Source organism: Trichoderma ghanense (genome assembly GCF_004382785.1).
Source record: "Trichoderma ghanense strain CCMA-1212 chromosome Unknown scaffold_9, whole genome shotgun sequence".
NCBI classification, from domain to species: Eukaryota; Fungi; Ascomycota; class Sordariomycetes; order Hypocreales; family Hypocreaceae; genus Trichoderma; species Trichoderma ghanense.
Window position 1 is genome coordinate 680,699 of NW_027395672.1, and position 23,655 is coordinate 704,353.

A 23,655-nucleotide genomic window follows, 5' to 3' on the forward strand; every position below is an offset into this window, starting at 1 on the left:
GGGGGGGGGGAGGAGAAGAAGAAGATAAGATGAGCTGAATTGCAGGCTGCTTATGCAGCGCCGGTGGGATGGAGTCGGGGTGTTGTGGTTGAGTAGATGGATTTTGGAGGCTCAGCTTTGATTTGTTGTTGTAGAGCTGAATGTAAGGGAAGGTTTAATGCTGGTTGGGAGGATCGACGACAGGCTTGTATTTGGAATTCAGTTGCTGCGTCTCCCTTGTTGCTTGACGTTGTTGACAATGCCGCAAAGAAGATGAGATGATTCATTTGAGGAGGGTTTGCATAGACACATTCTCTCTATTACTCGTCGTTGCAACAGTAGTACTGATGGCTAAGCTGGCCATTCCCGCAGCTGTTTTATGTGATGTAGATTGCAAAGGTATCATAACAGTTGAGACTGCTTCAACATCGAAACACATGCTCAGTGCATCAACCACGGCATTTGAGAGCCCATCCCAGCTGCACCCGTTTCCCCCCCCCTTGCTCCTGTCAGTCGTCACCTGCCTGCCCTCCATTCCCAAACCGTCACCTTTACTGCTCCCACCCTTCCCTCTACTCTTCTTTTCTTTTTCTTCTGTCCTTTGTTCATAGTAGCGGCACGCGCAGACCAGATTGTCGGAGATGGATCGCCGCGAGCGGATCCGCAGGGGTTCTGCTGCTTTCCCGGCCGGAGGCTCCATGCAAGCTTGGACCCTTGCATTAGCAACAGGAGAACTATAGAACGCTTAGGCTGCTGCTGTTCGGCGACTGCGTGTTAGTGAAGCCCGAGATATAGTATTCCAGGAATGCCTTGGCCTTGATCTTGTCAACTATCGAACTGTGATTGGCACGGGTAATTGAGAGCTGTACAGAGGGCTTCTCATCCCGAGCTAAGCCCCTAGGTATGTAGCTGAGCATTGTCGCCATGCACATGCCATGCAGGCAAACGGCAATTACAGTAGAACAACCAACACAGAAGAGAGAAGCATCGGACTTTGTGTGCGTGCGAGCAGTCTACATACCCAACGCCATCGTCGGCCGACGGACAGGGCCGACGATGCGCTCATCCGATGCAAAAGCTTGGACGTTGGAATGCTGGGGTTGTTGGCTGCAGATTCCGCGTCGTCGTATATCGTATAGTACAGTTGCTAGCCACCCGTGCCGGGGATATAGACTACGAGCCCTGCGGATACAGACGGAGCATTCCTTCCAACGACCCATCGAGCTGACCATCATCACAGGCATCACGGATTCAATCTGTTTGTTTTCCTGCAGTCAACGTAGGTAGAGTAAAAAGCAAAGGACTGAAAATCTCAGCGGGGGTTCGCTCAAAGAGGGGGAGTATAGGCGCTTGGAGCGGTCAGTCCATGCATGTCTCGAACCTCCTGGTCGTCGTAGAGCTCCCCGCGACTTTGTCTCGAAGTTGGCCTAGCATTTAATGACCTAGAGAGAGAGAGGGAAGCCAATAGACAGATGGGGTTTCAAACTACGAAAGAATAGTTTCCTACGTGTAGTTTTTTTTCATCATTTGACATGGAGGTAGAAAGACTGACTAGCTCGTAGTATCTCAGCCCTGTTGGTGTAATGAGTGCGCGTGTGTACATGTGGCCTGACGCTTCGTTTGTCTCACCTGCTGTGTACACCATGCCTCCTGTCAGTGATTAGTAGCGGCAAGAAGGACATCAAGGTGCGCGAGGAGTTCGAGTAAAAGAGGGATGATGGTAGTACAGAAAAGGAGTTTGAGGTACCGGGTGGTTGTGAGTTGGAGTGCCAGAGGCATACCGAGTACACTCAACTTGGAGCAAGTGTCTCTACCTGGTTCTCGTTGTTGATTCAAAGGTGGTATCTAAAAGGTAAGGTATAGACAGTCGAGTCTTTTGACACCGCCATCTCCGTCATCACTTACTACTATCTCGAGCTATGCTCTACATCATCTACTCTCTTCCTTCATCCACGCAAACACCCACCCACACCCGCAACTGCCCTGGCTAAACGGCTTCTCGTCCACAGCCGTGCAGGGATCACCAACTCTTGGGCCGCCGGGTCCACACGGGCAGGCAAGCCAATCTTGCACCTCATGGGGTCTCCCTCCCCGGGCATGCCGCTGGTCAATCTGCTCCTCTGTTTCCGTACTCTATCGTTCCGTACACCCAAGCTTGCCAAGTTGACCATGCAGTGAAAGTTGGCAACTAGGATTCCCATAAGCAAAAAAAGCGAAAAAAAAAAAAAAAAAAAAAAAAAAAAAAAAAAAAAAAAAAAAAGACAAGGCCAGGGATTAGCTTAGTATGAAGCGTTGCTGTCGATCTAGTGACGGGGGAGCAAGAGATTAAGGCTATGCCCTCATTGGTCAGAGTGCGAGGTTTGAAGGGCTGATGCTTGTTGAGGAGACGGACTCGGAGTTGCTTGCTGGCTGGTACGTCAGTGTCGGTGGTTGTGATGCACGGCTGTTGTGCCTCTTTTGCGAATCTGCCTCTGATATGAGCCTCCGGTTGAGTGCAGCAATGGCGTGGCCTTCTCTTGATAAGATGCACACCACTTTGTGAATCCCCGTTATTCTGGTTTCTTTATTCAGTGAATGTTTGTAAGGCACAGTTTCCATCGTCAACCATTGTCACCCCTGCAGCAGTCCTTCATAGCACATGCTGTTGCATATCATGCACTCAGTCCGCCGGCCCTATGACTGAGACATACAGTACTACTCCTCTCGTCCACCAAGCCTCATCACCACTTCGATTACCAAACACTCACTTCCTACTTGACAGGTCTCAGAGCCCTTCCCAATCCGGGCACTGCACCAAAACCCTGCCTGCATGCCGCCACCTGTCGCCTTGCCCCGATCCAGCGTCGTCTCTCTCTTCTCCTTCATCTCTCTCCTCCACCCGCACATCCCCTCTCTCTCTCTCTCAGCCAGCAGACAAGGACAAGGATGACGGGGGATGGGCGGGTGTGGTAAACGTAAACCGGTGGCAGCCCAGCGAAAACGCCATCATTGCCACTCGTCTTCTCGATGGGCGCCCTCAGAATCCGATGCCTCCGCCCTGGACCTGCCCCGGCGATCGAGCGGCTGCTTCATTTCAACTGATACTGTACTGTACGGAGCTACTCCCAACTGCCCGCAGCCCTGGCTTCGCGCCTGGCCAATGGAGCGTGCCCGAGCAAGCCCTGTCCGGCCAGAGCCTGTGCCTTTGTCCAATGAAGCCTCATGAGTCCCATGTGCTGTCACCACCACCGACGGTTAGCAGTTGCTCATACCTACTAGTAATAAGTAGACCGTGACGCCGTCCCTGCTTTGTACTGCGGGCCATTAGAATGGGCATCCCGCCACCTCCCCGGTACGAAGAGCCCGTGCCCTCCCCGTAATCCGCACTGATGCAATACCCCTTCTGCAGACTCTCTATCAACTAACCAAGAATCCTTACTGCCCGGAGACGAGGATGAGCCCTGCTTTGCCCTGCCGGAAGAGACGAGATCCGGGCGGCGCCAAGAGGGGAAGCGAGCAACAAGATTGTTGAAACAAGAAAAAAAAAAACAAAAAAAAAAAAACAAAAGGAAACAAAGAAGAAACAAAAAAAAACTAAAAAAAATTGAAAGAAAACAAAAAATTAAAAAAAACTAAACAGAGTTGACGTGCGCAATAGTCGAGGCAAGCAGCCGTAGATGACGATGGTGGGTACCTAGGTACTTTGGGTCCCTGTCCAGGTACATGTACGAGGGTGCATGCAGCAAATCACTGCTCCTGCAGATGTGCATCCAGTACCTCTTACGTCTTTCGACCTCCTCCTCCTCCTCCAGAGATCAACCTTGTCTGCGAACCCCTCGCTCGCTTCAGCCCTTCTTCTTTCCTTCTTCTCCAACTCTGTTCTGCGTATGGCTGTGACTGCCTGAGAGAGCTCTTCAACTCTTCCAAACGTCATATATAACTGCAGAGTATCTTGTTCTGCCGTTGGTCACATCATCAATTTCCCCATTCTCTCTCTCCCTCTCCCTCCTCCTCCTCCTCCTCAAGCTCCGGGCCTCCCCTCCTCTCTTCTCTCTCTCCGTTCCTTATCTAAACAAACACCCACTCCATCTCACGCCCTTGACATCCAATTCCCACTTCTCCTACCCACTACCAACACCAAGGTACTGCTGCTGCTTGGCTCCCGGCGTGTACCTGCTCCTCCTCGTCTCAAGCTCTCTCTTTACACGAGACCATTGCTTTCCTTGCAGGTAACCGCTGCGCCTCCGAGGTAGTCCAACTGCCGCATCTCTTGGCTTTACACGCCGTTACAGAGCAGAGGAATTGGAAGCCTCCTCCTTGACGCCACACGAAACTCTGTCCCCTCGTCCTGTCTCGCTTTGCTGGTGGCTACACTCTTCGCAGGAACTGCCACCTCATCCACTTTACCGGGTTGGTCTGTACCACTAAGTACTGCTGCCCCAAGCTTCTCGGCAAGAGGGTCGAGGCGCGGGAGGCTCCTTGCTCTGCCGTGTCAAGGGGGTCCCCTCTCTCGTGCATATTGCTCCGGCTTTTGATATAATTGCCGGTCTGTGCCATATACACATGTCTCGAGGACTCTTGGTCTTGAGCTGCTCAACTTGTCGACACTCCTCCTACATACGTACGAGCTTCTTTCAAACAGCAATCACAGAAGATCATCGACGCAATTCTCCTCGTGCACCATCACAGAAGTGACAATGGTCAACCGAGCAACAATATCGCGGTGTCGCGCCTCCTCGCGCAGGACACGATCCTCGCCTGCTGCCAAGGCCCGCCTCGTCGACAAGAGTCCTTCTCCCAGACCAGACACATTTGTATGTCCAATTGGTCTATCTCATTGTCCTCCCTTACGAATACCGCAAATACTTCTGGTCATCCTGCTAACAGTTGATCGTACTCGTTCCAGCGCTCTTTCGCCAGGCTCCCCGCTGAGCTTCGCCTCAAGATCTGGGAGGCCAGCGTCCCCGGTCCTCGCCTCGTGTCCATCCAGTGCGGCAGCGACATCTCTGAGGTGTCCAGCCCCAGCCCGAGCGTCGTCCACGAAGGCTGCACGTCGCCGACGCCCGTCCCGGCCAACCTCCACGCCTGCGCCGAGTCTCGCGCCGAGGCCCTCAAGGCATACCGCCGCAGCTTCGGCTTTTTCCGCAAGCCCGGCCACGTCTGGTTCAACCCGGACGTCGACATCATGTACTTTGGCCCCCGCGACGGCTTCATGGCTGCCGAGTCGCAGTTCCACACCTGCATGGCGCTGTGCGATCCCGCCGAGCTCGCCCGCGTCCGGCGCCTGGCCGTCAGCGACGCCCTGTTCTGGATCGGAGCCTCGTACGACTCCATGACGTCGGCCACGCTCACCCTGGAGCTGCTCAAGCAGATTGCCCTGCGCATGCCGGGCCTCCAGGAGCTCATCTTTGTGCCTTGGCAAGACAAGGTGCTGGCCGACGAGGCCCTCGCGCTCGAGCGCATGACCTGGCAGATCCAGACGGCAATGCAGTTTATCCCGCGGCTGGTTCCGTCGTGGCAGCCGCCTCCGTGGAAGATTGTTCCCTTGAGTCAGCTGCCCAGTCCGACTGGCTGAGCAATGCCTTGTGGAGGACCGGCTCAAGTACGCGGGAGCTTTGATATTCCAAAACGTATGGAAGCTACGTGGCGACGCGTGCACGCAGGACATATCATGATGCGCAACCCAATCTCGAGCATGACAGACGAAGCTTCCTCGAATGGCCACGACACCGGTTTCTCGGCTTCATGTGCCGAATTCGGGTACATCTCGATTTATGTAGGAAGCATTGAACGAGACAGTATGGCAAACTCAGGCCGATATGCCCCCAGTTTTGCAAAGAGGAAGCTCCAGGGAATGATATGATGCCACCCGGGTACATGTAACCCGAAGAGAGCGCAAAGAAGCACTCGATGCTGCGGAAAATCCCTCGATACCAGGAGAGCGGAGGATACATGTCTCGCCGCGATGAGGGTCTTATGTTATGGAATGCCGTCTGGGGCAATCTAGGAAAGCAACGTATGAGCTCTTTCATTGAGTTCTTCATTCCACATGTTGCAACAAATCTTATAGGGGGAATCATGGACAATGACTTTATCCCATAACATGGCAAACCGAATGGAGGATGAACAATTCAGGTTCAAAGGCTTAAGAAGGCTTAATATGAGAAACGCGGTAATAGTAATCAAAAGAAGAGCGGTTCGAGGAAACATACCCGTGGGCAATTTGTCAAAGCATCGAATCTGATTAGGCCCGCAAGGCAGTTGGCCAAGAGGTAACTAACTCTAACATGTGGGATATCCTGTACAATAACACTCGCTATTATCCCGATATCCATACCCGTATGCATACCCATGCCCATCTCCATATTCATAATGCATCAATCACCGGTCTCTAATCAAATCCAATCACCGCATCTCATCGACTCGCAAGAGTCGTCATTTCTCATCCGTCAAATCAATAAACGACACATCGCTCCACCGCATAACCCCCGATCTCGCCGCGCCACGACTCCTTGGCAGCCGGGCTTCCCGTGCGATCCTCTCTTCGTACTCCTCTGCCTCGACTTCGATTTCGTCAAAGAAGCCTGGTCTCGAGGCGCTGGGGACGAGGAATTTCTTTGTTTCTGGCATGGGATCGGGACGCCGCCGTTGTTGCTGCGGCGGAACGGAAGGGGTTGTTCTTTTGGTGTTGAGGATGGGGTGTGACGATGACGTTGGTGGTGATGGTTGGAGATTGGTTGCGCTGGGCTCATGATGTGTGTTATTGAGTGTTTCTGCGGAAAGGACTTGGTGCCTAGATGTTGTTTTGCGTGTGCCTTGTTCGGGGCGGTAAGTAGATGGTCCTGGCAGATCCATTTCCGTTCGGGAAAGGTTTTGTGTAAACGTCTCCATGGAGAGCTGCTTGAGCTTTGCCGCTCCCCGGGATGTCTCGGAGAAAGATGTCGTCCTTCCCTTTGCTTTATGCGTCGACGAAGAAGATGACGCAGCACCAGATCTGCCCTCTTCGCCCCTCACCCGCGCCGAAGCAGTGCTCGCTGCAAGAATTGACCGTATAGACTTGGGCATCCCCACGGCAGTGCTCCCACCTGCCTCGGCCAAGGCTGCACCGGGCGAGGCGCGCACAGGCCGTGATACCGGCGACGCGTCGGTACCGGCAGGGCTGGACGAAATGACGATAGCTTCGAAACCTCCTGCATCGTCATGACGTCTAGGTAAGTCTGGTGAGCTGGTTACTGTCCAACCGTCCAAGCTGGGAGATTCGTCGGGCGTGAGGTGCTTACTAGGCTGCCGCATAAAGGAGGGCGTTTGCGGCCGGCGCAGTTGTTGTGTCGGCTGGGGGAGAGGAGGGAGAGAGATGCGTTCCGAGTCGCGGAGCTCAGTCGCTTTGTCGACCTTGCTGATCTCCATCATGTCGTTATCCGTGTCGGAAGAGTCGCTGCTGATGACTTTTTGTTTTGTTGTTGTAACGGCCTTGGTGACGCGCACAAAGTTGTCGAGCGTGCTGTTGGGTATCGCGTCCGCTTTCTTGGACTTTGACGATGCCTTGTTTGATGATTTCCGCTTGGTCTTTGCCCCTTCTTCCCAAGCTTGAACGGATCTTGGTGCAAACCTCCTCGCCACCTCTTCCAGAACCCATGTGGGCTCTGGGTTAGTAATGTCAAACACCTTTGCACCGCCCTGGGCATCCTCAACATTGTCGGGCGCGCTGTACTCCTCATCACTATTCAAAGCCAGGCCGCTCCGAGCGTAAGCAATCTCCTCCTCCACCTCGTTTGAGATATCAATGGGCACAATTTCTTCGGGAATGTACGCCAGCCGCAGTTCGGGCGTGCCGTCTGTGCTGAAATGCGTTCGGCGACCTGATACCTTCTTGACCAATGAGTCTCCATCGATGCCGTCTTGGAGCATCCGGTTCACAAACAGGCCCTCGCTGAGCACACGGATGAACTTGATCGCACCAATGCGAAAGTCCCAGTTGAAAGTCTCCCTTGCAAACTCCCTCAAACCCTCCAGCTGAATCTCTCTGGTTTCAGCCAGCTTCTGCCTGACAGCTTCCAGCGTGGACTCGGGAGACACCACCGGATGGGTGTAATATCGAAGCGCCTCAATATTAGGGAAGTCGTCTGGAATCTCCAGGGCCTTGTGGCGAGTGCGAAAGAACTTGCTTTCGTTCGTACGCAGCTCGTGCGTCAGCGACGCCCTCCACTTGCGCAGCCCTTCTGCGTCCGAGACTCGAAGCCGACACAGTGATTTTCCGAATCCTGCCTTGGCAGCCTCGCATGCCACCTTTGGTCCACAGCCTGGCACTCCTTCGGGGATATAGTCGCCGCCGCTCATAAGGGCCACAAGCACCATCCCCTCGCGATCGAGACCCAGGTCGGCCATGTTCATCTCCTCAACGTCGTACATGGAGACGTGTGTCGGCTTCCCGGCCTTTCCCTCGGCCGACCAGTTGCGCAGCGTCCGCGTGCACCCAAACATGATCGTGTCCACATCTTCGCTCAGCACCGCGTCGACAATGCCGTTTCTCTGCAGAAAGGCGCACTCGGCCTCGGCCTCGCCCGGCGCATCGTGCACGACGAAGCCAAAGAGCCGGATGAGCCTCTTGGCGTGAGCCGCCGCAAATCCATCGCCTCTGCCGGATCGCCTGTTGCGTTTAAACTTTGGTTTGTTCGGGCCGTCAAAGACGAAGATGGGCTGGATGGGCGTGCCGAGAAGACGGACGAGTCGGTAGAAGAGGGTTCGGATCGCGGGGTTGGTGCCGCCTACGGAACAAGCAAGTTAGAGGGAGATTTGCGTGAATCTGGTGTCGTAAGGCTTTTCGAGAGCTTACCGCGGGCTGCTTGGTTCTGGAACTGCCAGATGGCAATGTCAATGGCGATGCGATACGGCCGGTTGTGCTGCGCGAAGCTGTCGGATGCGAGCTTGGACAGCGAGACTCTCTTGCCTGGGCCGAGCTCTCGATAGATGCTGCAGCGCGTGAGCCTTTGTATCAGCCGATATGATAGCCTTTGAGCGAGAAAAAAAGGGCGAAAAAGTAGCAGAAGTGCGTGGCAACTCACCCTTTGATCCCCATTGATGCGCTCTAGCAGTTCCACCCCGACCTCCGTCCTAGAGCTGGGAAGAAGGGAGTGGTCAAGGTGATGTTTACTCGTCGAAGCCGTGACGACAGGACCCAAGAAAACAACAGGCTAAGCAGGGATGCCTTATCGATATCGGCGGATCGGCGCTACCAAGATCCCGTCCATTTCATAGGACAGACAGCTCCAAGGCTAAGGTACCTGTGAGAGAGCCAAGTGAAGTTGAAGTGACATTTCATGCATCGTGATTCGCTCATAAACACCACAAGGTGGCATCAACCACCGTAACCCTCGTGATCCCGATTGCCTGAAGCTGCACAGAAGCCCTCCCATCTCACAGCAACACCGAAACTGGAACAACGTCCACTGGAATCTCCCTGCTATACAGCGCCTACGGCTGGCCATGTCGGGCTCCGGCACAGGCCCGACTCTCGCTCATCGCAGCGTCGCCAGCATCCGCTCCGTCCCGACGATCCAGGAGTCCGGCACAGCGCCGCACACGCCTCCGCGCACAATCTCTGCCACTTACGGCTCGCCAGCCACCATCAGGGCCGACGACGACTTCCTCATCATCCAGATCGGGTCGCGGCTCGTGCGTGCCGGGTTCGCGGGCGACAACCAGCCCAAGGCGGTGCTGTCGTGCGGGCCGAGGGACCAGCGGCGCGCGGGCGACTTCAGGGACTGGCAGCAGGGGAGAGGGGAGAAGCCGGATTTGCGGGCGGGGGAGAGGGAGTATGAGATTTGGAGGTGGGACTTGAGGGACGTTGACCTGGGGCTGGTGTACGATAAGCTGGATCGGTTGCTGAGGGATGCGTTTGGGAGGTGAGTTTGGAGGTTTTGATGAAGGGGTGTTCTTCGTTGATTGGACGCGCTCGTGTTGTGTTGACACTGGAATTAGGTGTCTGCTAATTGACTCTCGGCCGAGGAGAGCAGGCCTCGTGCTTGACTCTGCGGTGCCGTTGCCAGTCCTGTCTACTGTCCTGGATCTCCTGTTCAAGGGCTTCCAGACACCAATCGTCTCCCTCATGTCCACGGCAACCATGTCCATAGTGGCGGCCGGCGTCCGCTCAGGTCTAGTCATCGACATGGGATGGGCCGAGACGGTAGTCACCAGCGTCTATGAGTACCGGGAAGTCAAGTGCACGCGCAGCGTAAGAGGAGGCAGATATCTCAACCGGGAACTCTACAAGCTCCTCCGGAAAATCCTGACGGACAAGGACGAAGACGAAGAAGGGAAACGCGCCGTCAGCTTTGCCGAGTGCGAGGACATCATGTGTCGGCTGATGTGGTGTCGGCCGCTGGCGGTCAAGTCGACGCAGAAGCAACCGCAGCGACAATCACAGCAGTTGGATACGGTGGAGGAGCAGGATGAGTCTGAAGCTGAGCCCGAGCAGTCTGAACACTCACGGCACAAGAGCGTCGCGAGCATCCCTCTGAGGTCTACCGATCCGCCGCGGACGATTGAGGTATCGTTCGATAAGATTGCTGATGCGTGCGATGATACATTTTTCGATCCGTCAGTGGCACCGACAACATTTGACGACGAGGATTATCCTGTGCATCTGCTCATTTACCGCCATCTGCTACAGCTACCGATGGACGTGAGGGCGGTTTGTATGCCTCGCATCATCTTCACAGGCGGCTGTTCAAACATTCTGGGCATCAAGGAGCGAATCATGGATGAAGTAACAGGCATTGTCAAACGAAAGGGATGGGCCAATGTTTCTGGCAAGCACGTGGAGGAGTCCCGAAACAGCCAGTTCTCCGACAGAAGAGCGAGCATCGCCCGGTCAGTCAGCCCAACAGCTACAGCGTCTGACATTGCCGAAGAACAGGGGTCGTCATCACGGCCGAGCTCGATAGCCACACAATCTGACTTGGGGGATCCCATCGAGGCAAAGGTCGCCCGCCATCGGCCACAGCTTACGCAGATGCAGGGCGAGTTTCGCGTTCTCCGTTCTCTTGGGCCTTGGGCCGGAGCAAGCTTAGTGTCTCAGCTCAAGATCCCCGCCATGGCTACCGTAGACCGCGAGCTGTGGCTGCAGCAGGGGGTCTACGGGGCGTCGCGGCCAAACGAAATCGATGTCAAGGCACAGCAGCGACAGAGTATGGGCGCGGGAGGCTTCATCCGCGGCAGCGGGGGCCATCACACCAACTGGACACTGGGAACTTGGGGGAACGTATGAAGGCTTTTACTGCTTTAGCGGTTTCGTACAGAACAGCCACCGATCGACGAGACTGGAGCGACTCTGCTTATTAGTTCTGCCGACACGAATGGAGTCGGAGCTGCGAGATGTTCCAAATCGAGGGCTTCGCTTCGGAAGCTACCGAAGTATGATTGATTGAGGGGCGGAAAGATGGGGATTCCGCGACTATACCTTTTGTTTCCTCCTGTCCATCTCGCCATCAAAGGAATGACACGATCCAGATCTCATGAACGACCTACCATAGAATAGACTGGCGCAGAATTTGAAGTTCCGAATTCTCGGATCAAGATGATTACGCCCTCCGGCTATCTCTTTGTGAAGTCTCATATGAGGCAGATACAGCGATATTGCGGTTTAACATGATATCGTGACCATGATCATCTCGATAGCCATGCGCCAAGGCGTTGCCGAGAACAGCGCTCTGATCCATAGCTCTCGGGTCGGATACGGTACGCCACCCTTTGCAAGATCTCTGCGAATGAGATTCCTCAGCGCGGTTATAACTTGATCCATAATGCCGGGAAGAAGACTCATTGGCATCATCTTGTCGTCCGAGGGCCCTCCCCCGGACTCCAGAAGCTTAAATTGGCGGGGCCTGAAAGCGCTAACATGGAGCTGAGAAAGGAGCATAGTTCCGGAGAAGCATGTTGTTTCGCGGAGACCGGACGTGCGTCACATGAGACGGGACTGCTCAAGAAAGCAACCGCGAGTCATGGACGATGGGGGGATTCGCCGTCGCAAAGAAACCGACCAGTTGGCAGTTCTGTGGATAGTTCCCCCTCAAAGAAACGCCATCCCTACCAGCACCTGTCCGATAAACAAACAAGGGCGAAAAGAGGCGTACATATAAGCTTGGAGCTAGCTGGGAGCCGGGGGAAGCGCTTGGCTGGTGAAGAAGGACCATTGAGCGCCACCGGAGAAAATATGGAAACAAAAGAAACGGGTGGCCAATTCCACGAATTGCTTCTCGCGGTTACTGTTGGGAGTCTGAAGGGGCGGCTAAACGTTCTGTGCTAGTTGGTAGCTTCGCGAGCAGCCAACCGAGGTGGTGGATCTGGAAAAGGCGCAGATGATGGTGCCAAGCCGATGGAGGTAAACCGGGGATGAGGCATGATGTTGACGCCACAGAGCTCCGGAGGGCGAATCAGAGAACCCCAGGCTTTCCCCAGAAAGTTCGGGATGGATGCATCCTGGGGAAGAACCCCACGTTCCCAGACTGTAAAATCAACGGCACTGGCCTCCTCCAGCTGGGGTTGTTTCCCCCACACAAGCAAGCCTCCTCGAATGCGTTTAGCTCCAAGTTCCCCGACCTTTTCGCCCCCCACAGATGCTCGATAGCGGTAGTGATGCTCGGCTGGTCGTCGTCGTGAGAAGAAGGAGGGGGATGCAGGGAGTCTTGAAAGCAGCCCCCGTGATATAAAACAAGGGTGCTGGCCCCCCCGAGCAGCAAACCTGCGGGCCTACTCGATGCTCTGCTGGTCTCCCCGTGTAGCGGCATTGAACCCAGCGTGGACAGACGAAATCATGGCCACCGACTCCAACGAAGCCGCCCACCGCCCACCTTCTCCCGTCAAGGAGTTGGGCGATGTCGAACATGTCGAGAAGGACCTTAAGACGGTCGTGGCTGCGGTCACTGACCAGCCGGTGCATGAGATGTACCTGGAGGCCATGGAGCGGTATCCCAACGACGATGCCATTGACCAGGCCGACGAGAAGCGACTGGTGCGCAAGCTGGACATGCGCATCCTGCCCTTGCTAGGCATCTGCTACTTCTTCTATGTGAGCTTTTCCCCGATGACGGCGGTGGTTGATGAGGATGACCGAGAGGATTGACCGTGGCCTAGTATGTCGACAAAACCACCCTCTCCTATGCTGCGATCTTTGGCATCAAAGACGACCTGAAGCTCGTGGGAGACGACTACTCGTGGCTCTCCAGTAGCTTCTACTTTGGATGGCTCATCTGGGCCATCCCCTCCAACCTGCTCATGCAGCGCAGCCCGCCTGCGTATTATCTTGCCTTCAACATCTTCATGTGGGGAGCCCTGCTCATGTGCCAGGCCGCGGTGAGAAGTCTCGGCGGATTGCTTGCGCTTCGAGTCCTTTCTGGAGCGTTTGAAGCCATTGCCGACCCGGCGTTTATGCTCATCACGTCCATGTACTACACGAGAGCGGAGCAGCCGTCGCGCATTTCGGCGTGGTATGCTTTCAATGGCATTGGAGTTGCGGGCGGTGGCCTCATTGGTAAGTTTTGTGCTCGACATGAAGGACTTCTAGGAATACACATGCTGCTGAATCGTATAAACCAGTTGCTAACGTGCTCGATTGCTGTAGGATACGGCATCGGCCAGATCAAGGGCGCGCTGCCGTCCTGGCGGTACGAGTTCATCATCGTCGGCGCTTTTTGCGCGGCTTGGGGCATCTGCCTCTTCCTCTGCCTCCCCAACTCTCCCCGAACCATCTGGGGCTTCAGCCGTGACGAAAAGCTGCTCATGATTGCCCGCATGAGACGCAATCAGACAGGCGTGGAGCAGAACAAGATCAACTGGAAGCAGATCAAGGAGGCATACCTGGACTACAAGACTTGGCTCTTCACCCTGCTCGGCTTCACGGCCAACATTCCAAACGGTGGCATCTCCAACTTCTCCACTCTCGTGATCAAGGGGCTGAACTTCGACACGCTGGATACGGCCCTGTTGGGTATTCCGCAGGGTGTGTTGGTGGTGATTTGGATCGGATTGGGTGCCTTGGCGAATAGGTTTATGCCACACAACTGCCGTACCATTGTTTGCGCCTTCTTCATGCTACCGACAATTGCGGGCGCGCTCGGATTCCTGCTTGCTCCCAAGGATGCATATGTGGGAAGGCTGATTTGCTTGTAAGTCGACTCTGCTGTCCATTGGAACCCCCTGAGCACATCTACGCAAATTGAGTCTTTTCCTGTCAGCCATCGACTAACATATGTATACAAACAGTTACCTTACCGGCTCATACCAAGCCTCATTCGTCATTTCGCTGTCACTCATCACGTCCAACACTGGTGGCCAATCCAAGAAGATGATCGTGTCCGGCATGATTTGGTTCGGTGCTTGCATCGGCAACATTGCCGGCCCCTTCTTTTACAAGGCTAACCAGGCCCCTTCATACCACCTGGGTATTGGCTCTCTCCTCGTTGCCAACTGCCTGGAGCTCGCGCTCTTCTTCGTCTTCAGATATGCCTTTATCTGGGAGAACAAGCGTAAGGAGAAGATCCGAGCAGAGTTACAGGAGCGCGGGGAGCTTATTGCGGGCGAACTGAACGCCACGGCGTTTGTGGACATGACGGACAAGGAGAACCCGAACTTTGTGTATGTTTATTGATGATGGCGCGTGATTGCACAAGACTGCTGCCCACGCCGACATGAGTGTATGGCCAGTCTCTGATGAAGCTTTGAATGTAATGATAACGTTTTCATTATCTTTTTTTCGTATCCCAAATCCAGTATTCCAGAGCAAGGGAGTCCGGCATAAGCACGCTATGATGACATGAGGGTATGGCGAGCAGTTGGGCTCGGTTCAACACCTCTTTCGTAGATCATCTTGTGAGACCCGGAGTTTTGAGATGCGAAAGTGCTGAAGGCGCTCCAGGTCCTGGGATAAGATTTCCGTGCATTTGCACGCATGCAACGTGCAGTTGCCAAAAGTGAACCAGGAGCCTACCTCATACCGGCAGGAATGGCATGTCACTCTCACGTTTCCTCTCTCGTCAACGTGGTGGCGGGATCCCGCATGGCAGCCCTGCATGGCGGCGGGCAATTCCGGTCCGAATGCGCAGCACAGGGATCAATTGTCATGGTAGGCCATGCTGACGGATACATGTAAAAAGTATGATGCGCATGGAATTAGCCGTGGCTGATGGGAGTCGAATAAGGTGTGCTTCTCGCCAACGGGAGAGGCGCAGGGGGAATCCCATCGGCTCACATTCGCTCTTACCAACCGTGTAAAGCATAATGTCCGAGGGCTAGTACCAGATTCCGTGGACTAGGGCAGAATACTTCATCCGATGTGATATGTTCGCCGTATCGAATGCGGTGGCAGTTGATCGACGAAGCAGAGTTTGGGACGATTGCGGTGACGTGTTGAGAACCACGAGGTAGTGCCGAGTACGATGTTATGTACCGAGTATCTCCTCATTGCCATCCGTTTGAACAGTAGTCGGAGCACTCATGGTATCCCGGATATGAGCGGCAGCAGTGGCACTCTGCCACAAGTGTCCCATCAACATGGCTCGGCCGGTATCGTGTGGAGCGAGCTCGGCCTTTGACGTTGGTGTATGCGAAATACCGAAGAGCCTGGACATGGAGTACGATCCCAAGCGAGGGTAGCGAATGGGAGATGCCTGCGAGGTGGTGCTTATGGCGGAGAACGGGACTCGAGGAGCTTCGAGTCCGGTTGATAGGTAGAAGTGACTGAGAGCACTGCCGTGAATACCAAGATGTCAAGTTGCCCAAATCCGCTGGCCAAGCGCTGGCGAACACAGAGATCGTGAAGAGCCATTTTCAAGAGATCCCAGAACCACAATGCCGTACCTGTATCCGAGCTGCTATTACGAGCATTTGCCTGTCACCAGTTCAATTGCTTGTGCGCACATGGACACGCTTGGCAATGCTCCTGAACACAAGCTGCAATTCCGCGCTGGACGACGATGGCACAGCACGGACTCTTGCAGGCTGTTGGCTCCTGCGGATGGCCCAAGCTGTCGGGTCTTTGCTGACGGACCGTGGTCGTGTGCGATGGGCGAAGAAGGCTGCGAGGCTCAATCAATGGCTCCTGATTCTTGGTACTCGCCCTGGCCTCGGGCATGCCTGGGTCTATTCTTCCAGGTTGACGCCCAATGGCTGTCGGCCGCAGGTGTGCGTGCGGCATGTTGGTAAGCCCGGCGGTGCCCTGTTCCCGGTTCTGCAGATGCGTTGCTGCTATTTGGTGATGCGTGCAGGGGGCTAGCAAAAGTGCTGAGGTGCTGCATCTGACCATGCGGGAGCTAATTGCGCATCAGCACGGCAGCTCGGATGGAGCATATCGGCTGCGGTGATTCCCTCGTCGTGATGCATCGGCATCAAGCAGACTGCCACTGTGGTAGCACTGGTACATGTAGGGATGAGGATGTGGTGAGCGGTATGATGGAGCGCCATTGTCGCCATAGAATGATGATGGTTGAATGTCGAGGCGCAGAGTACATAAGTAGCTACGTAGGTAAGGTACAGAGTAGAGGTGAGTTGCAGCGATGGATTCGAAAAGCCGCCAATCAACCCTAACCCTGTCAATACCGAGCCGGCCGCGGCAAGCCCACAAAGTGGCGCAGCCCATCCGCCAGAGATGCGCCGCTAGTTCTAGCGGCTGCCACCAGAAAGCGACCAGAACGCTGGAACTGGCCGTCGCAGCGCCGCTGGAAATCAGCGTCCATTGATGTTTACTGCTGTTCATCCTGCTGCCATTGCTTTCCGTCGGTTCATCACCTGCCTTGATTCCTTTCTGCGCTCTCTAAGGACTCCCGCAAGACAGAGGAAATGACGATGAGGTAGTCAGTCTCCTTGTCAGGCAATATCGTCTTGGGATCAAGGGCAGCGATCAGGATCCATGCAGCTTACAGCGCCATCAGCTCGACAGCGCCGTGCTATAGAATGAATGGAAGCTGGAGAAGCAAAGGCTGGTACTCACCTTCTCAGAGAACACGAATTGGAGAAGAATGGACTGTATGTAATGTTCCGCAAGAACTCCCAACTCTCTCACGTCCCGTCGCATTCGGGCTCCAGGATTGCTCGACGACGCATCATGCCGGTCTTCGTTCAATGTCCAGTGTTCGGGTTCCGGGTCAGGCTCCAGCAATTCAGGTCAGGCTGGGCTCCCTTGTTGCGGCTTCGCGGATCACAGCCGTAGGCGAACGTGCTGCTGCCAGGCCCAGGGCAGGGGACTGGATTGCCTCGCCGAATGGCTGTCAAACAAGCATCAAATCCATCGGTGATCACAAGCAGGCCGTCGATGCTGGAGCCCCAGCCGCCCTGGCACGTCGCTAGCGTCACAGCTCTAGCGCTCTAGTGCCCTGCAAGGCCCCGTCCGTGGCGCGCTCCGGGCCCTCCCAGCCCGCTGAAGCCGCTAAGGCGCCAGCGCCCGTGGATGGAGACCAGCCCACAGTGCCGCATCCTCCACAAGACCCGTCCAGCCGGCCCATACTGGAAATGATTGAGTATCGGCTTCCGTCCTCTCAACTGTTCCTTGACACTTCACCTCAACCGACGACGTTTGCTTGGCTGCTTCCATCTTTCTTCTCTGCGCCCAGGCTTGTGCGTGGAACGAGCGCCGCCGATGGTCTCGTTTCGTTGCAGACGGCTTGTTCTGGTTGGCCATCTTTCTTCTCTCCTCTCTTTGCTCTCCCCTTGTCTTTTCTCTGCTCCATCTGGATTTGCTTTGCCGTCTTGCACGTCACAGGCGTCTTCAACACGAAGGCAAATTCACCAGACAATCCCCCCCCCCGGCCGTGCAGCAGTCACTCGTTCTTCCGGCCTGTATCCGCCCTAGCTTGCCACTCGTTTCCCCTTCTCCTCTAGCTGCACTCGCCTAATGTTGACGGGACATGCAATCGCTCGTTTCTCGCTGATCCGATCTCGACGTATACGCCTGTGCTTGGATCCCAGTACTTGTGCTATGCTTTCCTGAACCATCGTTATTGAATCGGCGACCCGAAGCAACAACACCACCGCAGCCCATCTTTAGGCTCCACAGCCATTGCGTACACATGATGGCGCCCAAGAAGCGAAGAGGTCGGAGGGCGGCACGCAGTAAAGGGTCACAAACGGCCGCTCGCCATGGTTCATGCAGTGGTGATGGCGGAAGCGACGACTTTCCCGCTGATATGGCAAAACCGGAGGCCGCCGGGCAGGAAACGGAAGAGATATGCGACGACAATGGTGCTGAGCGAATAGACGACGAGGACGACTACGAAATAGCCTCTCTTTACCCAGCCAGCCAGCTTGCCGGTGGCGCAAGAAGCACGTACAGGTCGGGTGGTGGTCACTTTGTGACAGGAGATCCGCGGGCGATGGCTTCGGACTTGTAAGTGGCCATTGTGCTCCTGCCCCCAATACAAGCCATCATACAATAGCCGGAGCAAGCAATTTGGCCTTCTTTCTTTGACAATCTCGTCCACTCGACAGCGGCTAACGAGCATTCGAAGAGCATCGACTCGATCCCTGTGGACCATGGACCTCGACTATCGTGAACTGCACGGCCGCAGGTACTGTCGCGACTATTACATGCCCAACGACGAACTCGAACAATTGCGTGTCACTCTGCTGCACCAGGTTTTTGTCCATATCCTCGACGGTGAACTGACTCTTGCGCCGCTTGAGGAGCCGCCGTCTCGTGTGCTTGATGTCGGCACGGGTACTGGCGAATGGGCCATCAGGATGGCCGAGATGTTCCCGGAGTGCGAGGTTGTGGGTACCGACATATCCGCCATTGCGGAAACCGAGAGCGTCCCCGTCAATGTGTTTTTCGAGATTGAGGATGCCGAAGACTGGGACAGGCCGCCGGATCACTACGACATGATCCACATGCGCTGGCTGGCGGGATCGTTCCGGGACTGGCGATTCGTTTATGACTGTGCTTACTACTCGCTGAAGCCCGGCGGCTGGATCGAGGTGCTAGACTTTGACGGCTTTGACGGCATGGTTTGCATCGACCACTTCCCACCGGAATCCCCGATCCATCGGCTGTTCAAAGACATCCACAAAGCTGCGGAGCTGTCCGGCCGCAAGTTGTCCATGGACCATCTGAACGGCCCCGACTTTATGGATGCCGGATTTGTGGACATTAGAGTAATGGAATACTCGCTTCCCCTGGTGTTTGGTGAACCATCCATCGACAAGCTTTGGTTGATGGCTCTGATAGACGGCATCGAGTCCTCGGCTTTGCGTCTGCTCACCGAACACATGGGATGGGACCCCGACGAGTGCAAGGCCGTATGCGAGCAGGTGGCTCGGGATATGGCCAATCTCACCAAACATCCCACAAGCGCAAAGGACCTCGTGATTAAGCTTCGACTCGTGGTGGCGCGGAAACCTCTTGAGGCGCCTACATCAAAGGACTCGTGGCCAGCGGAAGAGCCTCTGCACATGCGCGCTCGCAGGGAGGGGAGAAGCCCAAAGCCTGAGGCTGCATCACTTGAAGTGCATATTGCGCATACCGACGAAGTCGAACCTCACGCTACCGGCGAAATCATACCCAATGGGCCACTTTACGTCTCGCAGAAAGTTGGGGGAGAGGAGGTGTGAGCGTCTCCTGCCCCCGAACCAAGACGGAGGTGACATGACACTACAATAATGAACTCTAATGAACATGACGGACTGGAATAAGCAGACGTTTTGGATAACTGTTTCCATTTGCTGGAGTCCCGACTCTTGTTTTCTTCCCTTTGTTTTACTTTTCACGTAAGGTATGTTACGTACATCGATCGTATAGGTGGGGTCTTGTTGATTCGTTCTTTTCGGTGTACAGCATATAAGACGAGGTCTTATCTCTAGCCTTTGTTAATTTTGGGTAACTGCTCGAGGCCACTGTAGATATAGGCGGACAGTCAATGGATACCTTAAGGAGATGGAGAGTTGAGGTTACAGGTTACCTTATGAACGAACCGAAGCCTATGATGTACCCTGTTGTCTTGCCCGCAATGTGAAACTCATGCCTTAGTTCATGCGAGTTTCTCTGGTGGAGGAGAAAAAAGAGAGACTGACAGATATATAGGCAAAAGGAGGAAATAAAATTGCCGTGAACTGGAGGACAGACAGTTCTGGTCATCAGAAGTAGGACACTCTCTTCATCTTGTCACCAGGCATCATCTGAAGTTGAGGTAGCGCTGCTCCTCTTTAACGTGGCGAGGTACCTCGGTAGCTCCCTTGCTTCACCGCCTTCTGCCAGCGAATCAGAGCTCCCAGGCCCTCTCGAGCTGCCCAAAGCTGGACCTTGAACCGTCACTGACGCAGCCTCAGCCGTCCGACTCTCTCTCCGCCATCACCAGCCTCGACCTCTGCCCAACCTCCCCTCAGCCTTGCAGACTCCCGACTCCTGGTGCGATTTGTGCTTGTGGACAACAACCTGCACTCGCTATCCTCTTCTGACCGCCCGATCGAAGCATCAGAAAGCCTTCGTCACTGTCCTGGCCCCGCGTGAGCATGTCTGGTTGAGAAAGCCCACGCCATGTCGCTTGATCCCCAGGACGGATTCGTCGCCGCCGATGCCGCAGATCCGGAGGGCGGCGATCTGCCCATCTTCACGATCGAGCGGGTGCAGCTGCAGTTTTCCATAGCCGCCGATTTTGCAGCTGCGCAGGTTGCCAACAATGTCATCATCCTGGCCCTGTCCAATGGCCGCATTCTGCGCATCGACCTCAACCGGCCTGAAGATATCGATGGTGAGCCTCTCTAGGGGAGCTAGCTGAGGGGTGGGCTTTGTTGTGGGAGGAATATGGGCGACAATAGGAGGATTCCTGGGCTAATCCGCATGGCTGGCGCAGACATTGACCTCCCAAAGAAGCCTTCCGACATTGGCATCATCCGACGCATGTTCCTCGATCCCACGGCGTCGCATCTCTTGATCTGCACATCGAGTCGCGAGAACTACTATCTGCACTCTCAATCCAAGCAGCCCAGGGCTTTGGCGAAACTGCGCGGCGTCTTGATTGAGAGCGTAGCCTGGAACCCGTCCCTGCCGACCGCCTCCACGAGAGAGATCCTCATCGGTGCCGCAGACGGCAACATCTACGAGGCCTTTATAGAAACATCCAACGAATTCTACAAGAGAGAAGTGAAACATCTGAAGAATCTGCACAAGGTCTCGGATGGCCCCGTCACAGGCCTGTGGGTGGATAATTTACATGGCAAGACCGATCTGCGCAGAATTATGATTGCTACGCCGAGCAGCTTGTCCCATCTTGTTGGTCGGATCAGTCATGGCTACGACGGTAGTGGCTCTATATACACGAGAATGTTTGAAACCGAGCAGCCTGTCATCCACGAGCTTTCAAGGGTAACTTCTGGGGCTAGCTCCGCCTTCGTGGTGTCTCCTGATCCGCCTGACACCAGCCCCCATGATGACGATGTGCCAGATCGAGCATTTGCTTGGCTGTCATCTCATGGTGTCTACCATGGAAAACTACTCAACTCACCAGCAGATGCCACGCTGGGCTCCAAGATCTTTGCTGAAGCCAAGATGCTCCCAAGAAGTCAGATTGTCACCCAAGGCTCAGGGAGCAAACGGAAACCGTCTACCGAGACGATTGATGCCATTGCCCTCACTCAGTGGCATATTGTGAACCTGGTGGGCGGCCGTGTTATCACCACCAATCGACTGACAGGGGAGATGGTGTCGGAACACGATGTGCTTTCCGCCGGCCAAAAGCCAATCGGGTTCTCGGTAGATTCTCAGAAGAACACCTTTTGGCTGTTCACATCCGAAGAGATATTCGAGATCGTGGTGCGCGATGAAGACAGAAATATCTGGAAGATTATGATGGAGACACAACAGTTCGAACCAGCTCTTCAACAGGCTCGCTCGCAAGTGCAGAAAGAGACGGTTTCCGCGGCATTTGGGGATTACCTTTCGAGCAAAGGCCACTGGAGTGAGGCAGCCATGGTGTACGGCCGGAGCAACAAGCCCTTTGAGGAGATCGCGCTCAAGCTCATCGACAACAATCAGCCAGATGCTTTGCGCACCTTTCTACTTACAAAGTTGGGCGCGACGAAAAAGTCTGCCGTCATGCAAAGAATCATGATTGCGAGCTGGCTGGTCGAGATTTTCATGGCCAAGCTCAACTCGCTCGACGACGCCATCATCACTCAGGCGGAGCTCTCGGAGAAACAGAACCCTGGGGAATCGAGAAGACTGATACTCCTGGTAAAAAAAGAGTTCCAAGACTTTGTCAACAAGTATAAAAGCGATCTTGATCACAGGACAGTGTATGATGTGATCAGCAGCCATGGCAGAGAAGATGAACTGCTCTACTTTGCCAACGCGATCAATGATTACAACTACGTCTTGTCATACTGGGTACAGCGGGAGAGATGGACTGAGGCGCTGAACGTGCTGAAGAAGCAGACAGATCCGGAAGTCTTTTATCGGTACAGTTCTGTACTCATGTCGCATGTTGCGCAAGATACCGTCGATATTCTAATGAGACATTCCGACCTCAATCCGCGACGGCTCATCCCGGCCTTGCTCGAGTACCATCGCGGGTTTTCTGGTGAAGCAACAACTCAGAACCAGGCTATTAGATACCTCAACTACGTGGTCTATCAACTCAATTCGACCGACGCGGCGGTTCATAACACGCTCGTGTCCATTTACGCCTCACATCCCTCCAAGGACGAATCGGGGCTGCTCTCCTATCTACAGGCGCAGGGCGACGAGCCTCGATATGACGCCGACTTTGCTTTGCGACAGTGTATCCACCACCATCGAACACTCTCGTGTGTTCACATATACACTAGCATGGAGCAGTATCTTCAAGCCGTCGATCTGGCCCTCTCTCACAACGAGGTGGAGCTAGCTGCGGTCATTGCTGATCGACCCATGTCGAATCCCCAACTGCGCAAAAGACTGTGGCTGGCTGTTGCCCGGAGAGTCATTTCTCAGTCTGACGGCATCAAGACGGCGATTGAGTTCCTGAAAAGATGCGACTTGCTCAGAATCGAGGATCTCATCCCGTTCTTTCCCGATTTTGTAGTGATTGATGATTTCAAGGAGGAAATTTGCGAGGCTCTGGAGGAATATAGCCGGAACATTGACAACTTGAAGAAGGAAATGGACGAATCTTCACAGACAGCAGCGAATATCAAGCTGGACATTGCCGCTCTGGATCACAGATATGCTATCGTGGAACCAGGCGAGAAGTGCTACGTTTGCGGGCTTCCCCTCTTGAGCAGGCAATTCTTTGTCTTCCCTTGCCAGCACTCTTTCCACTCGGACTGCATGGGACGGAAAGTGCTGGAGCAAGCCGGTGTCGCCAAGTCGAACCGGATCAAGGAGCTACAGATGCAAATCCACAAGGGGCTCGTGACTGGTGCGCAGCGAGAGGCCGTTGTCGCTGAGCTGGATGCCTTGGTGGCGTCAGCATGGTGAGTTGCCGTTTCTGTTCAATCTGTATCGAGTGTCCGTCCAGACACAGCTGACTGTTTTCATAGCATTCTCTGCAGCGACTTTGCCATCAAGAGGATAGACGAACCTTTCATCACACGCGATGATAATCCGGATGAATGGGCGTTATGAGGTTGGGACATGATTAACTCGCGGGAATTATAGAACTGTAGATACCCCCATACCTGATCATCACGAGAATCTAATAGCGCTGAATCAATATTTCTTCGGGGATAGCTTGAGCTGCT

The 23,655-nt window shown here is 54.7% G+C and overlaps 7 protein-coding genes across 7 annotated transcripts; 5 read left to right on the forward strand and 2 right to left on the reverse strand.

Moving 5' to 3' along the window:
- Positions 1–4,655: 4,655 nt before the first annotated feature.
- Positions 4,656–5,533, forward strand: CCMA1212_007311 (uncharacterized protein; the record flags this gene model as incomplete). The annotated part of the gene is made up of 2 exons (XM_073704482.1): positions 4,656–4,772; positions 4,865–5,533. 2 exons carry the CDS (start codon positions 4,656–4,658, stop codon positions 5,531–5,533), a joined length of 786 nt encoding a protein of 261 aa, XP_073556848.1.
- Positions 5,534–6,393: 860 nt separating this feature from the next.
- CCMA1212_007312 (Flap endonuclease GEN-like protein) lies at positions 6,394–9,034 on the reverse strand (the record flags this gene model as incomplete). Its single annotated transcript, XM_073704483.1, has 3 exons — positions 6,394–8,723; positions 8,792–8,928; positions 9,021–9,034. The coding sequence occupies 3 exons, from the start codon at positions 9,032–9,034 to the stop codon at positions 6,394–6,396; spliced, it is 2,481 nt and encodes an 826-aa protein (XP_073556851.1).
- A 407-nt stretch (positions 9,035–9,441) lies between these two features.
- CCMA1212_007313 (uncharacterized protein) lies at positions 9,442–11,224 on the forward strand (the record flags this gene model as incomplete). Its single annotated transcript, XM_073704484.1, has 2 exons — positions 9,442–9,860; positions 9,937–11,224. The coding sequence occupies 2 exons, from the start codon at positions 9,442–9,444 to the stop codon at positions 11,222–11,224; spliced, it is 1,707 nt and encodes a 568-aa protein (XP_073556850.1).
- A 1,545-nt stretch (positions 11,225–12,769) lies between these two features.
- On the forward strand, positions 12,770–14,602 carry CCMA1212_007314 (uncharacterized protein; the record flags this gene model as incomplete). The annotated part of the gene is made up of 4 exons (XM_073704485.1): positions 12,770–13,024; positions 13,090–13,486; positions 13,577–14,120; positions 14,218–14,602. The coding sequence occupies 4 exons, from the start codon at positions 12,770–12,772 to the stop codon at positions 14,600–14,602; spliced, it is 1,581 nt and encodes a 526-aa protein (XP_073557121.1).
- A 790-nt stretch (positions 14,603–15,392) lies between these two features.
- CCMA1212_007315 (uncharacterized protein) lies at positions 15,393–16,147 on the reverse strand (the record flags this gene model as incomplete). Its single annotated transcript, XM_073704486.1, has 3 exons — positions 15,393–15,620; positions 15,713–15,810; positions 15,871–16,147. 3 exons carry the CDS (start codon positions 16,145–16,147, stop codon positions 15,393–15,395), a joined length of 603 nt encoding a protein of 200 aa, XP_073556882.1.
- Positions 16,148–18,017: 1,870 nt separating this feature from the next.
- CCMA1212_007316 (Secondary metabolism regulator LAE1) lies at positions 18,018–19,551 on the forward strand (the record flags this gene model as incomplete). The annotated part of the gene is made up of 2 exons (XM_073704487.1): positions 18,018–18,331; positions 18,453–19,551. The coding sequence occupies 2 exons, from the start codon at positions 18,018–18,020 to the stop codon at positions 19,549–19,551; spliced, it is 1,413 nt and encodes a 470-aa protein (XP_073556996.1).
- Positions 19,552–20,465: 914 nt separating this feature from the next.
- On the forward strand, positions 20,466–23,539 carry CCMA1212_007317 (Vacuolar protein sorting-associated; the record flags this gene model as incomplete). The annotated part of the gene is made up of 3 exons (XM_073704488.1): positions 20,466–20,687; positions 20,790–23,388; positions 23,455–23,539. The coding sequence occupies exons 1-3, from the start codon at positions 20,474–20,476 to the stop codon at positions 23,537–23,539; spliced, it is 2,898 nt and encodes a 965-aa protein (XP_073556995.1). The 5' UTR covers positions 20,466–20,473.
- Between the last annotated feature and the right edge of the window lie 116 nt (positions 23,540–23,655).